Consider the following 15,389-nt stretch of genomic DNA (forward strand, 5'->3'; position numbering starts at 1 on the left):
TAAAAGTTAAATAGGGCTATCAAGAAGGGAAGGCAGTAAACTGAACAAACCCCAAAGGGAAAATAAAGTTGCAAACTTAAAAACAAAGTAGGATATTGATGATGCAAGACCTCTGATCTTAAATTTTAACTCTATCCCCTTTCCTCTACAGATGACTAGAACAATATATGTAATTTTGGCAAGTAACTATCTGCTGAGAATATGCTAAATTGTCACACTCTGATTGCTTAAGCAAAATAAAAGTAAAAACACTGGTTAGATTTACTATACATTTGAGGAAAAGAATAAAAAAATTAAGAGGTCAGGAGCAACCTAAGGTGTGTGTGTGTGGAAAATGACTGTGCCCATACAGTACGATCACTGTGCAATTATCTACACCTTCAGAGCCCTATCACACTCTGCTCATTTCCCCTCTTATCCTTTCATCAGTTACCACAAATCTTTACCCACCAGTTTTTAAACAATTCTTTACTTTTTCCCATCTCATGACATTTTTTATAGCTCAGTTAAACAACCCCTCAGCTTCCTCTTGCCAGCCTATCCAATCTTCCTTTGTAACTAATAACTTGCCAATTTTGGCAAGTCTCCAGGGGCCCCTCTCCAGTGCAATCTACATCCTGGGATGTATTGACCAGAACAATGGATGACCTACTTCATCCATTCATCTACAAAAAAGATAATGAACATGAACTTAAGTATTTAACTGCACTGCTTAGATAACTTCAGGGTATTCCTCTGCCTCCCCATTCTTTTTATTAATTAGTTATTGCAAGAAGTGCTTTGCAATATCACCACAATCTGTTTTTTCAAACTAGTGACTGTACTGTGATCAAGTATTTCTAAAAGGGTACACTTTTATTCAACTCCTTTCAAGCTAAAATATGTATTTTTGTTTCTTACTTTTTTTAGCCTAATAACCAATGAATAACCTATCATTTCACATAATGTAATACACAGAATCTGATGCAAGAAAGTTCCTACCAATTTGCACAGTTAATAAAGGAGGAACTCAGCAGGTGAGGTAGCATCTCTGGAGAGGAATAAACAGTCAACATTTTGGGCCAAGACCCTTCATCAGAACCTTTCATCATCCTGAAAATTCATCTGTTTATTTATCTCCATAGATGCTGTCTAATCTGCTGAGTTCCTCCAGCACTTTGTGTGTGTTCCTTAAGATAACCAACATCTAGAGAATCTCCTATGCTTTTAATAAAACACTTGTTTTTTTAAACATCTGCACGGAGCGTTTGGTCTACAATTAAAGGCAATAACACTATTGAAGTGTTATTGTCCACACACATTAATAAGGATAATATGACACCATTTGGTCACTAATTAACCTTAATATGCATGTGGTGGATTTGCACACCACTTTAATTTATCAGCTGACAAGAATACTCTGAAGTTGAACATTTGACTCCAATTTCTGGCCAACATTGCAACTGAACTAATAGTTAGCACTGTAATAAACTATTTTCATTAAATATTCACTTTACCTTGCATTACCGTCATAGCCTGCGAAGATCCATAGCTTATCGCTGTAGACTGTGGCTCCATGAGCTGACCTTGCGACTGGCAGCCTGCGGTACAAATACACTTTGCAACTAAAGATCTTACAGAGCAAGTTATAGTAATCCAGTTTTAGTAGAATGTACAGAATGTGAGAAACTTCTGTTGATGGACTATTCTACTAACTGAGGAGCTCAGAGGGTTCCAATGAGACAATAATTATTCAAGTGTAGGCTACAAGCTGAGAGTCTAATAAACCACACATGATGACAAGAGGCGTGAATAGACAGAAACATGAAAAATATTAAATACACATTTTTCCTTGCGGGTTCCTTTACTCTGTTTTGAAATTCCATGTGCCCAGGCAGACAAAAAAAAAATGACACGACTACTCCACATATTAGATGTGGGATATTACCTGCCCTTACAGATAATTATAAAAGGCATATTTATTTGATAAAAAAACAAAATTGAATGAAAAAATACATAATGAAAGCTTGGATTTGCATGAGTACACTATTTTCAATTTCAGCAATAGAGACTGGAGCAAGAATGTAAGGAATTAATCACACAGTGCCAATTTCAGAATATGGTAAAATAGCCTTTAGGTTTGGAAACAGGATGCACTGGAATGAAAATAGTTCTGCAAATTAAAAAATAATTTATACTCAATGTTTTTTTTAAAAAAAAGGAAGCACCTGTGAGAGAATATTATCTGCAAAAATTGGCTGAAGTCATACCACTTTTCATTATGTTCCAAGAGTGTCAAGATGTTAATGCCTTTGCATATATTAGATTATCGATAAGTAATAAAAGAGGTTTTAAAGATATCCGAGTGCTTATCCAGAGCAAAGCTTGGCACAGAACAGGAAAATAAAGCATCAATACATTATTTTATCATGCAGCCCATCACAAAGACAAAATGTACTGCCAAATATTAATCTTCAAGTGGGTCAAATTAAAGATAAAATACAATAATGGACTAAGCTTACCTGCCTTCTACTTTCCATTCTGTCCACTGGCCTGTGGCAAACTTGTATTCAAACAGATCATTCTTGTTTTGTAGGTTGGAATTGGAATAAATATCTCCAGTGTAGCCACCTATAAAAGGGAAGGTAACTTGCGTTCACTAATCAACAGGCAAAGTAGAACTCACAACCCTAACTACTCCACCTGCAACATACCATAACTTCCTTCTCTGGACTACATATTACCCTTCATTTAGATTTTCTAAATCTAACTATATATTTGGTTTAGGAATAACACCCAGGAGGTTACGAGCCAAGATAAACTCGAGATGACAGCATATAGTCTTGACTGATACTGGAATGTAGTGAGAATGGTACATTGTCAGATGAAACACACAAAATCAAGTTGCTCTCTGCACTTTCGTGTTAACACAAATGATTTCCTTCTATTATGTGAGGTAGTGCAAAAGAGCTTTCCTGGTATCCTGACAAAAGACGATCCAACAACATTACTCCATATGATTATAGTGCCTACACTTCACTGACAGTGTCATCACAATAAGCATTATGCAATTTTTTGATTTGTTGTAGCCATTAAAACAGCAGATTTTATGTCTGGATTTTTCTTGGCATGTGATTTTTAGTTTTTGCGAGTCTATTGTTGGGTTACCGAAAATCTCAGCAGAGCAAGCAACTGTAAGGGATCCCATCATTCAAAGCAATGAATCATCTCAACTCGCATTACTACACTTACACAAATGTACAAGCAATTGATAGGCTACCAAAAATCACTACTTTGTTAATTAGCAAGGGGAAGATTCAGGTGTACTTTGCTCTCAGTTCTTTCTCATTCAGCAATTATAGCATTTTATACACACAGGAGTGGAACCTAGTGTGGTCTTCTGTTGCTGTAGACCATTTTACTTAAAGGTTCGACATGTTGTGCACTCAGAAATGTTCTTCTGCACACCATTGTTGTAACGTGTGGTTATCTGATTTACTGTTACTTTCCTACCAGCTTGATCCATTCTCCTCTGACCTCGTTAACAAGCTGCCCACAAAACCTCCACTCAATGGATGCTTTTTTGTTGTGAGCACCGTTCTCTGTAAACTCTATAGACTGTTGTGCATGAAAATCAGAGAAGAGCAGCAGTTTCTGAGATACTCAAACCACCCTGTTGGGCAAAAACAACCATTCCGCAGTCACTCAGATCACATTTCTTCCCCATTCTGAACAACAATCTCCTGACCACGTCTGATGCTTTTATGCATTGAGTTGCTACCACATGATTGGCAGATTACATATTAAACAGCAAGTATACAGGTATACTTAGCGGCCAGAGCTTACATTCTGTGGTTATTAAAATCAAGATTTCATTGAATTCATGCACGTAGACCATAAAAATGAAAATTCTTTCCTTTAATCAATCTCCGCTCTTAAGCTACAGGCACATAAGATCCAAATTCAACAGAAACTGCTGTTTGTCTCTTTCCAATTCATTACTGCCCTGTAATATTAGTTTATCCAAAAATCCAGTCCCAATTACATAAAAAACAATTTGTTGAAATGTCAGGTCACAAACCCACTTTGACTAAGTTATTCAATGTACTGTTAGGACTTTATTTGGTTTGCTGGTAGTGTGAACTTCACAAAAATAAATTCATGCAATCCTTCCACAGTTCAGGATAAGAAGGATACAAAAGCCCAATTTCATCGGCAGTCACTTGTACAAGAAATTAAGCTTTAAAAAAGATACCCTCAGAGAGGGGATGAACTTGGAGTGAAATTTACCTGAAGTGCATCTGGTGTAAAATAACTTAATCACCACAATAAATATGCACATCTACTTTCCGTCAATTGCTCAGAGCTGTGCATTCTCTAGCGTAGAGTGGGACATGAAAGAAGACAATAAAGTGTAGCGGATTAGGTAATTTGACCCATTGTATCAGCTCTGCCATTCAAACATGGCTGATTATTTTCACAACCCTCCAATCCTTAACCATTTTACCAATTAAGAACTGATCAATCTCTTCCTTAAATACATTCAATCATTTGGCCTGCACAGCCCTCTGTGGCAATGATTTCCAGATTCCCCACTCTCTGGCTAAGGAAATTCCTCCTCAGAAAGAAACTAGTTAAATAAAAATGTAGACTTTAACATCGTACTAATTGGATCATATTCCCTAGCTTTCGAACAGTTATCAGAGTTTATAATTGAATATAAATAAAAGATAAATGCACAAAGGAGTGGAATCAGCTTCAGAACTCTGCCCATGACTTACCAAACACAAACATGCTGCTTCCATACACAACAGCAGAGTGATGGTACCTGGGTGCAGGCGGAGACCCTGTTGTGAAAGCCCTGATCAAGAAAATCAGAAACAAATATTATTTTTGTTGTCACTCTTTTGTAAAATAAAATCATCTAGATGAAGCCAACCTCCTAAATTGTACACCATAGAGTAAAGCAGGGGTCCCCAACCTTTTTTGCACCGCGGACCGGTTGACAATATTCTTGCAGACCCGCCGGCCGGGGGGGTGTTCAAGTAGGGTTAACTCACCTCAACATGTCGTTTGCAGTTAGGGTTGGCAACTTTCTCACTCCCAAATAAGGGACAAAAGTAGCAGTCAAATACAGGACAGTGTTTACCCCGAGAAAGACTACCATGACCATGAAGCCTTGCACGGGCACCTGTATGTGCATGTGCGTACGTGCCGATTTTTTTCCCACAAATCGGTTTTGACTTAATCTGCCCTACTACCCTGTACATACATTATTTCTACTTTATATAGGCTGTGTATTTATCCTATCATTCCTGCTTTTATTATATGTTAGTGTTATTTTAGGTTTTATGTGTTATTTGGAATGATTTGGTAGGTTATTTTTTGGGTCTGGGCACACTCAAAAAATTTTCCCATATAAATTAATAGTAATTGCTTCTTCGCTTTATGCCATTTCGGCACGAAAGGTTTCATAGGAACGCTCTACCTTGGCGGGGGAAATACGGGACAAGGGCGGTCCCGTATGGGACAAACCAATTTAGCCCAATATACGGGATGTCCCGGCAATACGGGACAGTTGGCAACCCTATGTTCAAGTTCAACAGCGCATGACAGGGAATAAGGAAGGGTGCAGTTGACTCATATCGTTTCCTCGCAGCCCGGTAGCACATCCTTTGCGGCCCGGTGGCTGGGGACCGCTGGAGTAAAGGATGTAGATACACTATTATGTTGCAAGAATGGTCACCAATATATGACAGAAGTGGAAAACACTGATCAAATTTCTGTATTCTGTGCAGAAAGTCTGACAGGTTTAACCACTATGAGACAGGAGATAGAAATTTTCAGACAAGGACCATTAAATCACCTATTGTATCATTTCTTAATGCATGCATTACTAAATGACAATAAAAAAGGACTGCATGTCCTCATAATCTAATCTAAAGCACCTGTCAGTTGTAGTTAATCAAGATTAATAGGATTCCATCAGCAATATTGTTTTCCCTCCACTAAATGCACAATTAAGTTAAAAATCTAAAATTAGTTTGTGAAAATATCCTAACCAAGTCACTATCTCCACATAGTTAAAGATTGAATTTTACACTAGAATATGACCAACGGTCTTGCATAATGTTCAAAAACATATTAGACAAAGTGAGGAAATGGTCACACCTTTAATATGGGACCAAAGGACTTATGAAAAAAAGTACAAGTGGAATATGACTAGGTAAATAAGGAAGATGGGAACAGCATCGAAATATTTATACTTGTTATTTTAATTCAAGGATCACAGAATACATCATCTATTATTTCTGTGTGCTCCCATTTCTCATACCAATCACAGCATAACTGTCATTCATACTAGTCGTACATTCCCACTTAATGGAATTTAACCAAAGCCCATTTATTCTTCTACATCATTGATCATCTCTCCGTATCCTTCAAGTCCCGGGTCAGAATTTGTTTCCATAACATAAAGCATTTTGGAGTTTGTTTTTCCATTCCAATTGTTCTAATAACATTGTCCTTGTACATACCTGCACCAAGAGCAGTCCTTCACATCAAATCTTAACAGGTCATTTAACATGTTCTTTCTGCAGAAAAACAAAATTGGTGGATCATTCAAATGGAAGATTAACCTGCTGTCATTGCATTTCCCCTTTTTATGCAATATATATTTTGGGCATCTAAAGAATTCATTGACACCTGTGGCCAAGACAAAAAAGTCATCACTGCATTTTGCCACGGATTCATATAACAGTTTGCTAATGCCCATGTACATCTTGAGTTGAAACATTCAATTTGTATTCACCTCATTTTCGTTGGCAAATATTTAATTCCCAGTACTCAGTAATTCAACACCCTTGAGCTATTCAAATCTCAATCATGCAGTGTACTCAGGAGACTTTGCTCATGCACTTAGTATATACCACAAATCTATTTCAGGTTCAATAGAATGGCAACAGTTTGAAAACAATTTTTTTTCCCCTCAAAGAGACAGGAAATATTATCCAACATTTTAAACGGTCAACAAGAAGCTGATGATGCCCCAGTAATTATTGCAATCCAAGTTGTATTGTTTTTCTTACAAAATTATAGTGGGAAAGAGTGGAGATTTACTCCTTTTGCACAAGACTCATGGTATACCCACAGAAAAGTAGAGAACATTTAGAAGTGAAATGCAAGTAGGAAAAGAAACAATGCATTTCTCAAGCCGAGCACCCATAAAGTAATGAACTTAAATGACTATTGTTATCATAGAAAGATACACAAAATGCTGGAAGCACTCAGGAGGTGAAGCAGCATCTATGGAAATGCATAAATAGTCAACGTTTCAGCCAAGACCCTTCTTCAGGAATGTAAAGGATGGGGGAAGATGCCAGATTACAAAGGTGGAGGAAGGAGAAGGAGGATATGTGAAGCCAGGTGGTTAGGAAAGATAAAGAGCTACAGAGGAAAGAAGCTGATAGGAGAGTGGATCGTATATTGCTGCTGATGATGTAAACTACCGAAAATGTCACTGATCAACATTCAACATAAAATAATAGAATACAATATTTGTTCTCAGCAACAAGTACTATTACACCTTTAACTAATTTTGTTCACGGCAAAGGAAAATGCTCCATCAAGTTAAGAAAATTACATTGATTAGTTGAGCATCAGCTCGCAAGAGCAGATAGGCAAACACAAGCTTGATGGGATTGGTTTAATTAGGCATTTAATTATTAAGTTTAATTGTTTGACACAACATTGTGGGTAAAAGAGCCTGTTCCTGTGCTGTACTGTTCTATCTTCAACAATTTAAGAATTTGTTATAAATCCCATGTTCCTTTCAGAAGTCAGCAAAACCAAATGAGAAATGACTAGCATTTTTCCCTCTGTGATAGCTGTGCATCTGTAACACAATGTGGTGAATCACTGTGGAATGTGCTGCATACACGTTTTATTCATATTTTAGTGCATTTCCTATAGGAAGGATCATGATTAATTGAAGTATATTCCACTTTTATATATCCACAATGTAAAATAATGTTGCACTGAAGCAAGATATACATCTCTTTATGATTTAAGTAAATACCAAAACATTAAGGGTATGTGCACTCAGGCCAATTTAGAACAGATACCGTGCTTCAAATATTAGCTGGAAAGTTTCCAGAGAATGTATTTATTCATATATAAACATTTTTACATTGTAGCTTTATTAAACAAGAACTATAAGAATCCATTTGTATAAAAAATACTTTCTCCTATACTATTTTTAAGGTTTTTCAAACTGGTAATAATAAAATATTTAATGGTATATAGTATATATTTAGTTATGGAGCATTCAGGTGAAATTAAATGTTATAGCAAGTGTACATTGAGTGATATGATGTGGGTACTTAAAGCAGAGGTCAATAGGTTCTTCATTAGTAGGACATCAAAGGTTCCTTGCAGGAGGCAGGAAAATAGGGTGGAGAAGGAGAATAAATCAGCCATTACAGAGTTGGCAATGCAGACTCGATGGGTCAAATGGCCTAACATCGCTCCTATATCCTATGGTCTTATTATGTTTAGTTCAAATCATACATTCCACAAAATGGTTTCAACTACACTGTACCTGTATAGTGAACGGAAAACCACAAGGGACCTTTCCGGAGGTGGGCCTGCCTCCAGAACTTACCACTTGCCCTTTACTTTAACCTGTCTGAATCCAATCCCAGTCTTGCCACCTCATGTAGCTCTGCAGCACGACAGTGAAGCCCTAGACCGCGACAGGTCCTCTAATAGTAACCTGCTCACAAAACCTTTCCAAAAATCTGCAGCAGATGGAAAGTCTTGCGGCTGTAATTTGCTATCCATCACAATGAGTTGGGGAAAAGCAAACAAAAAAAGAATGCTGTTCAAAGAAATCAAAAACACAAGACCCAAATAATTTTTTAAAAATGCAGCTTAGCCAGTCTTTACCTTTCTTCCCCACAGCAGTGCTATCCCCATTCATCAGATTGTGGAGTATGGACGTGGATACTGAAGTGCAAGGGAGGGGGAACTGGAGCAAGTTCATGTCTCAGTACTGAACTCTAGTGAAGTGCAGACAGGAAATCACTGGTGGAGCTCAAACAGCAAGTCTGGATTTTCTGTGGTTGCACCAAACATGAAAAGAAGTACCTTCATTTAATAGATTTTGCGTAATGAAACTGCAATGTAAAGTAACAGTACTACTGCTGATAAGTATCAATGGCTCCGCATGGAACTACTGCCAAACTAAAGCTTATTCCATCCTGCTCAGTAAGCCTAGACTTACACTACAATGGCTTCATTTACAAACAAAGATTTAGCCTTAGTCTTAGAATGGCCCCTGTGCATTTTGTTGTAGGAGAGATCCCGTGGAAATCATGATGGAATATAATTATTAGTTTAGATTCCTTAAAGGACTTATTTCAGTACGTACCCATTGTCTCCTCCAAACACGTAGATTGCATCCTTATAGGCCACAACAGTATGCTTACTTCGCCTAAGGAAAAAGAAAATACGCATCAACAAGTCAAGTCAAGTTGCTTTTATTGTCATTTCAACCATAACTGCTGGTACAGTACACAGTAAAAATGAAACAATGTTCCTCCAGGACCACGGTGCTGTCTACTGCATTTTATGATATACTTTGACCTGTTGCATATGTAAGGTACTGGATAACCATTTTGATAAATTGAACATATGATTTTTACAATGTAGGGAGAGATTACAGAGTGATTTTTTAATATGAAAGAAAGTACTTTAAGGTGTTATTGAAAGCTTGTAATTAAAGAGATATTTATGTGAAACAACAGACAGTCTGTTGGAGGAATTTAGCTAGTGGAGCAGCACCTGTGGAGGTGTTGGGGAAGGAACTGTTGACTTCATGGGCCAAAACCCTGATGAGGCTACAAACAGAGTTTTTTTCAGCAGTCTGCTTGATTTTAGCATGTGCCTGGCTTACACAGAGGATGTGTATACAAAAACAACAGGAATTCTGCAGATGCTGGAAATTCAAGCAACACACATCAAAGTTGCTGGTGAACACAGCAGGCCAGGCAGCATCTGTAGGAAGAGGTGCAGTCGACGTTTCAGGCCGAGACCCTTCGTCAGGACTAACTGAAGGAAGAGTGAGTAAGGGATTTGAAAGTTGGAGGGGGAGGGGGAGATCCAAAATGATAGGAGAAGACAGGAGGGGAGGGATAGAGCCAAGAGCTGGACAGGTGATAGGCAAAAGGGGATACGAGAGGATCATGGGACAGGAGGTCCGGGAAGAAAGACAAGGGGGGGGGGGGGCCAGAGGATGGGCAAGAGGTATATTCAGAGGGACAGGGGGAGAAAAAGGAGAGTGAGAGAAAGAATGTGTGCATAAAAATAAGTAACAGATGGGGTACGAGGGGGAGGTGGGGCCTAGCGGAAGTTAGAGAAGTTGATGTTCATGCCATCAGGTTGGAGGCTACCCAGACGGAATATAAGGTGTTGTTCCTCCAACCTGAGTGTGGCTTCATCTTTACAGTAGAGGAGGCCGTGGATAGACATGTCAGAATGGGAATGGGATGTGGAATTAAAATGTGTGGCCACTGGGAGATCCTGCTTTCTCTGGCGGACAGAGCGTAGATGTTCAACAAAGCGGTTTCCCAGTCTGCGTCGGGTCTCGCCAATATATAAAAGGCCACATCGGGAGCACCGGACGCAGTATATCACCCCAGTCGACTCACAGGTGAAGTGTTGCCTCAACTGGAAGGACTGCTTGGGGCCCTGAATGGTGGTAAGGGAGGAAGTGTAAGGGCATGTGTAGCACTTGTTCCGCTTACACGGATAAGTGCCAGGAGGGAGATCAGTGGGGAGGGATGGGGGGGACGAATGGACAAGGGAGTTGTGTAGGGAGCGATCCCTGCGGAATGCAGAGAGATGGGGGGAGGGAAAGATGTGCTTAGTGGTGGGATCCCGTTGGAGGTGGCGGAAGTTACGGAGAATAATATGTTGGACCCGGAGGCTGGTGGGGTGGTAGGTGAGGACCAGGGGAACCCTATTCCTAGTGGGGTGGCGGGAGGATGGAGTGAGAGCAAATGTACGTGAAATGGGGGAGATGCGTTTAAGAGCAGAGTTGATAGTGGAGGAAGGGAAGCCCCTTTCTTTAGAAAAGTAAGACATCTCCCTCGTCCTAGAATGAAAAGCCTCATCCTGAGAGCAGATGCAGCGGAGATGGAGGAATTGCGAGAAGGGGATGGCATTTTTGCAAGAGACAGGGTGAGAGGAGGAATAGTCCAGATAGCTGTGAGAGTCAGTAGGCTTATAGTAGACATGGGTCCTAGCTATGCCCATCCGTATGGGTCCTAGCTATGCCTGCCTTTTTGTTGGGTTTGTGGAACAATCTATGTTCCGTGCCTATTCTGGTATCTGTCCCCCACTTTTCCTTCGCTACATCGACGACTGCGTTGGCGCTGCTTCCTGCACGCATGCAGAACTCGTTGACTTTATTAACTTTGCCTCCAACTTTCACCCTGCCCTCAAGTTTACCTGGTCCATTTCCGACACCTCCCTCCCCTTTCTAGATCTTTCTGTCTCTGTCTCTGGAGACAGCTTATCCACTGATGTCTACTATAAGCCTACTGACTCTCACAGCTATCTGGACTATTCCTCTTCTCACCCTGTCTCTTGCAAAAACGCCATCCCCTTCTCGCAATTCCTCCGTCTCCGCCGCATCTGCTCTCAGGATGAGGCTTTTCATTCTAGGACGAGGGAGGTGTCTTCCTTTTTTAAAGAAAGGGGCTTCCCTTCCTCCACTATCAACTGTGCTCCTAAACGCATCTTCCCCATTTCACGTACATCTGCTCTCACTCCATCCTCCCGCCACCTCACCAGGAATAGGGTTCCCCTGGTCCTCACCTACCACCCCACCAGCCTCCGGGTCCAACATATTATTCCCTGTAACTTCCGCCACCTCCAACGGGATCCCACCACTAAGCACATCTTTCCCTCCCCCCATCTCTCTGCATTCCGCAGGGATCGCTCCCTACACAACTCCCTTGTCCATTCGTCCCCCCCATCCCTCCCCACTGATCTCCCCCCTGGCACTTATCCGTGTAAGCGGAACAAGTGCTACACGTGCCCTTACACTTCCTCCCTTACCACCATTCAGGGCCCCAAACAGTCCTTACAGGTGAGGCAACACTTCACCTGTGAGTCGACTGGGGTGATATACTGCGTCCGGTGCTCCCGATGTGGCCTTTTATATATTGGCAAGACCCGATGCAGACTGGGAGACCGCTTTGCTGAACATCTACGCTCTGTCCGCCAGAGAAAGCAGGATCTCCCAGTGGCCACACATTTTAATTCCACATCCCATTCCCATTCTCATTCTGACATGTCTATCCATGGCCTCCTCTACTGTAAAGATGAAGCCACACTCAGGTTGGAGGAACAACACCTTATATTCCGTCTGGGTAGCCTCCAACCTAATGGCATGAACATCGACTTCTCTAACTTCCGCTAAGGCCCCACCTCCCCCTCGTACCCCATCTGTTACTTATTTTTATGCACACATTCTTTCTCTCACTCTCCTTTTTCTCTCTCTGTCCCTCTGAATATACCCCTTGCCCATCCTCTGGGTCCCCGCCCCCCGTCTTTCTTCCCAGACCTCCTGTCCCATGATCCTCTCGTATCCCCTTTTGCCTATCACCTGTCCAGCTCTTGGCTCTATCCCTTCCCCTCCTGTCTTCTCCTATCATTTTGGATCTCCCCCTCCCCCTCCAACTTTCAAATCCCTTACTCACTCTTCCTTCAGTTAGTCCTGACGAAGGGTCTTGGACTGAAACGTCGACTGCACCTCTTCCTACAGATGCTGCCTGGCCTGCTGCGTTCACCAGCAACTTTGATGTGTGTTGATGTGTATACAAAGATGGATTTATCAGGGATTATTGATGGATGTGTATGTAGTACAGGGTTTCATCAAATCAAAAATGTATGCACAGGATATCATTTTCCCCATTATATCTGAGCATTCCTCTCACTTCCCAGGTCTTGGTCTGTTGCCTGGTAGGTAACAGTGGTCATCGAGGTTCGTAAAGTGATGAAAGGTTCTGTCTCCACCATCTTTGCAGATAGGGCTCCAAAGATCTGCCATCTTTTGACAAAATATATTTTGCTTAAAGCCCCTCAAATTTTCTACCAATTAGCAAATCTACATCACCTGGTTTTCAACTTCAGCCAATGGGTCCTTCTTGCCATGCTGTTCAGGACTCTCAATTTTATGCAATCAATTAAACTTCACTATCTGCTCTCAGGATGAGGCTTTTCATTCCAGAACTTAGTTCCTCAGTCTCCGCCGCATCAACTCTCAAGGTAAGGCCTTTCATTCCAGAACAACTGAGATGTCCTGCTTCTTCAAAGGGTTTCCCTTCCTCCACCATCAATGCTGCCCTCACCTGCATCCCTTCCACTTCATGCACGTCTGCCCTCACCCCATTCTCCTGCCACTCCACCAGGGAAAGGATTCCTCTTGTCCTCACCTACCATCCCACTAGCCTCCACGTCCAGCACATATTTTCCCTCACTACCATTCAGGGCCCCAGTCTTTCAAGGTGAGGCAACACTTCACCTGTGAGTCTGTATGGGTCATCTACTGTCTCCAGTGTTCCCGGTGTGGCCTCCTGCATCTCAGTGAGACCAGAAGATCGGGAGACCACTTTGCCGAGCACCTACACTTTGTCTGCCAGAAAGAGCGGGATCTCCTGGTGGCCTCCCACTTCAGTTCTACTTCCCATTCCGACATGTCAGCAGATGGCCTCCTCTACTGTCATATGGCATGGCACATAAAGATGATGGTGAGGCCACATTTGGAGCACTGTGTAGTGTTTTGGCCACACTTATAAAACCATATGATATAGGAGCAGAATTAAGCCATTTGGCCCATCGAGTCTGCTCCACCATTTCATCATGGCTGATCCATTATTCCCCTCAGCTCCAGTCTCCAACATTCTCCCCATATCTCTTCATTCCCTGACCAATCAAGAATGTGTCAATCTCTGCAACACACATCAAAGTTGCTGGTGAATGCAGCAGGCCAGGCAGCATCTCTAGGAAGAGGTACAGTGCTGCCTGGCTTGCTGCCTTCACCAGCAACTTTGAAGTGTGTTGCTTGAATTTCCAGCATCTGCAGAATTCCTCGTGTTTGTGTCAATCTCTGCCTTAAATGCACCTAAAGATTTAGCCTCCACAGCTGCCTGTGAAACAAATTCTACAGATTCGCTCTCTGGCTGAAGTAATTGCTCCTCATCTCCATTCTAAAAGGATGATCCATCTATTCTGAGGCTGTGTCCTCTAGTCTTAGACTCTCTCACCAAAGGAAACATCCTCTCCACATCCACTCTATCGAGCTGTTTCACCATTTGATAGGTTTCAATTAGGTCATCTCCTCATTCTTCTGAATTCCAGAGAATACAGACCCAGAGCCATCAAATGCTCTTTATACGACAAGACAGTCAATCCTGGAATCATTCTGGCGAATTTCCTATGAACCCTCCCCAGTGTCAACACATTCTTTCTAAGATAAGGGGCTCAAAATTGCTCACAATCCTTCAAGTGAGGTCTCTCCAATGCTTTATAAAATCTCAACATTACATCCTTGCTTTTATATTCTAGTCCTCATGAAATGAATGCTTACAACACACTTGCCTTCCTCACCACAGACTCAAACTGCAAAATAATTTTGCAGGATCCTGCACAAGGATTCTCAAGCCCCTTTGTGTCTCAGATTTTTGCATTTTCTCTCCATTTAGAAAATAGTCTACCCTTTTATTTCTTCTGCCAAATTGAATGACCATACACTTCCTGACGCCATATTCCATCTGCCACTTCTTTGTCCATTCTTCTCATCTGTCCAAGTCCTTCTGTAGCCTCTCTACTCCTTCAGAACTACCTGCCCCTCCACCTACCTTCGTATCATCTACAAACTTCGCAACAACCATCAATTCCATCATCCAAGTCACTGACATATAATTGGCCCCAACACAGACCCCTAGGGAATATCACTACTCACCAACAGCCAACCAGAAAAGGCTGCCTTCATTCCTACTCTTTGCCTCCTGCCAATCAGCCACTGCTTTATCTGTGCTAGTATCTTTCCTGTAATACCATGGGCTCTAAACCAGTCTCATGTGTGGCACCTTGTCAAAGTCCTTCTGAAAATCCAATTACACAATATCAACCAATTTTCCTGTCTTTCCTGCTTGTTATTTCTTCAAGAAATTCCATCAGATTTGTCAGGCACGATTTTCCCTTGATGAAACCATGCTGACTATGGCCTATTTTATCATGTGCCTCCAAGTACCCTGAAGCCACATACTTAACAACTGATTTCAACATCTTCCCAACCACTGAGATCAGATTAGCTGGCCCATAGTTTACTTACTTCTGCC

General features: G+C 41.4%; 1 protein-coding gene across 1 annotated transcript in view; it reads right to left on the minus strand.

Moving 5' to 3' along the window:
* lztr1 (leucine zipper like post translational regulator 1) overlaps positions 1-15,389 on the minus strand; it is an 86,346-nt gene that overhangs the window by 63,014 nt on the left and 7,943 nt on the right. The window contains exons 2-6 of the mRNA XM_072247974.1: positions 9,410-9,472; positions 6,516-6,572; positions 4,761-4,840; positions 2,502-2,610; positions 1,497-1,580 (exon numbers count right to left, since the gene is read on the minus strand). Coding sequence (XP_072104075.1) covers positions 1,497-1,580; positions 2,502-2,610; positions 4,761-4,840; positions 6,516-6,572; positions 9,410-9,472 — 393 coding nt within the window. The remainder of the gene's footprint in view (positions 1-1,496; positions 1,581-2,501; positions 2,611-4,760; positions 4,841-6,515; positions 6,573-9,409; positions 9,473-15,389) is intronic.

Source organism: Mobula birostris, chromosome 31 (genome assembly GCF_030028105.1).
Source record: "Mobula birostris isolate sMobBir1 chromosome 31, sMobBir1.hap1, whole genome shotgun sequence".
Taxonomy (NCBI): Eukaryota; Metazoa; Chordata; class Chondrichthyes; order Myliobatiformes; family Myliobatidae; genus Mobula; species Mobula birostris.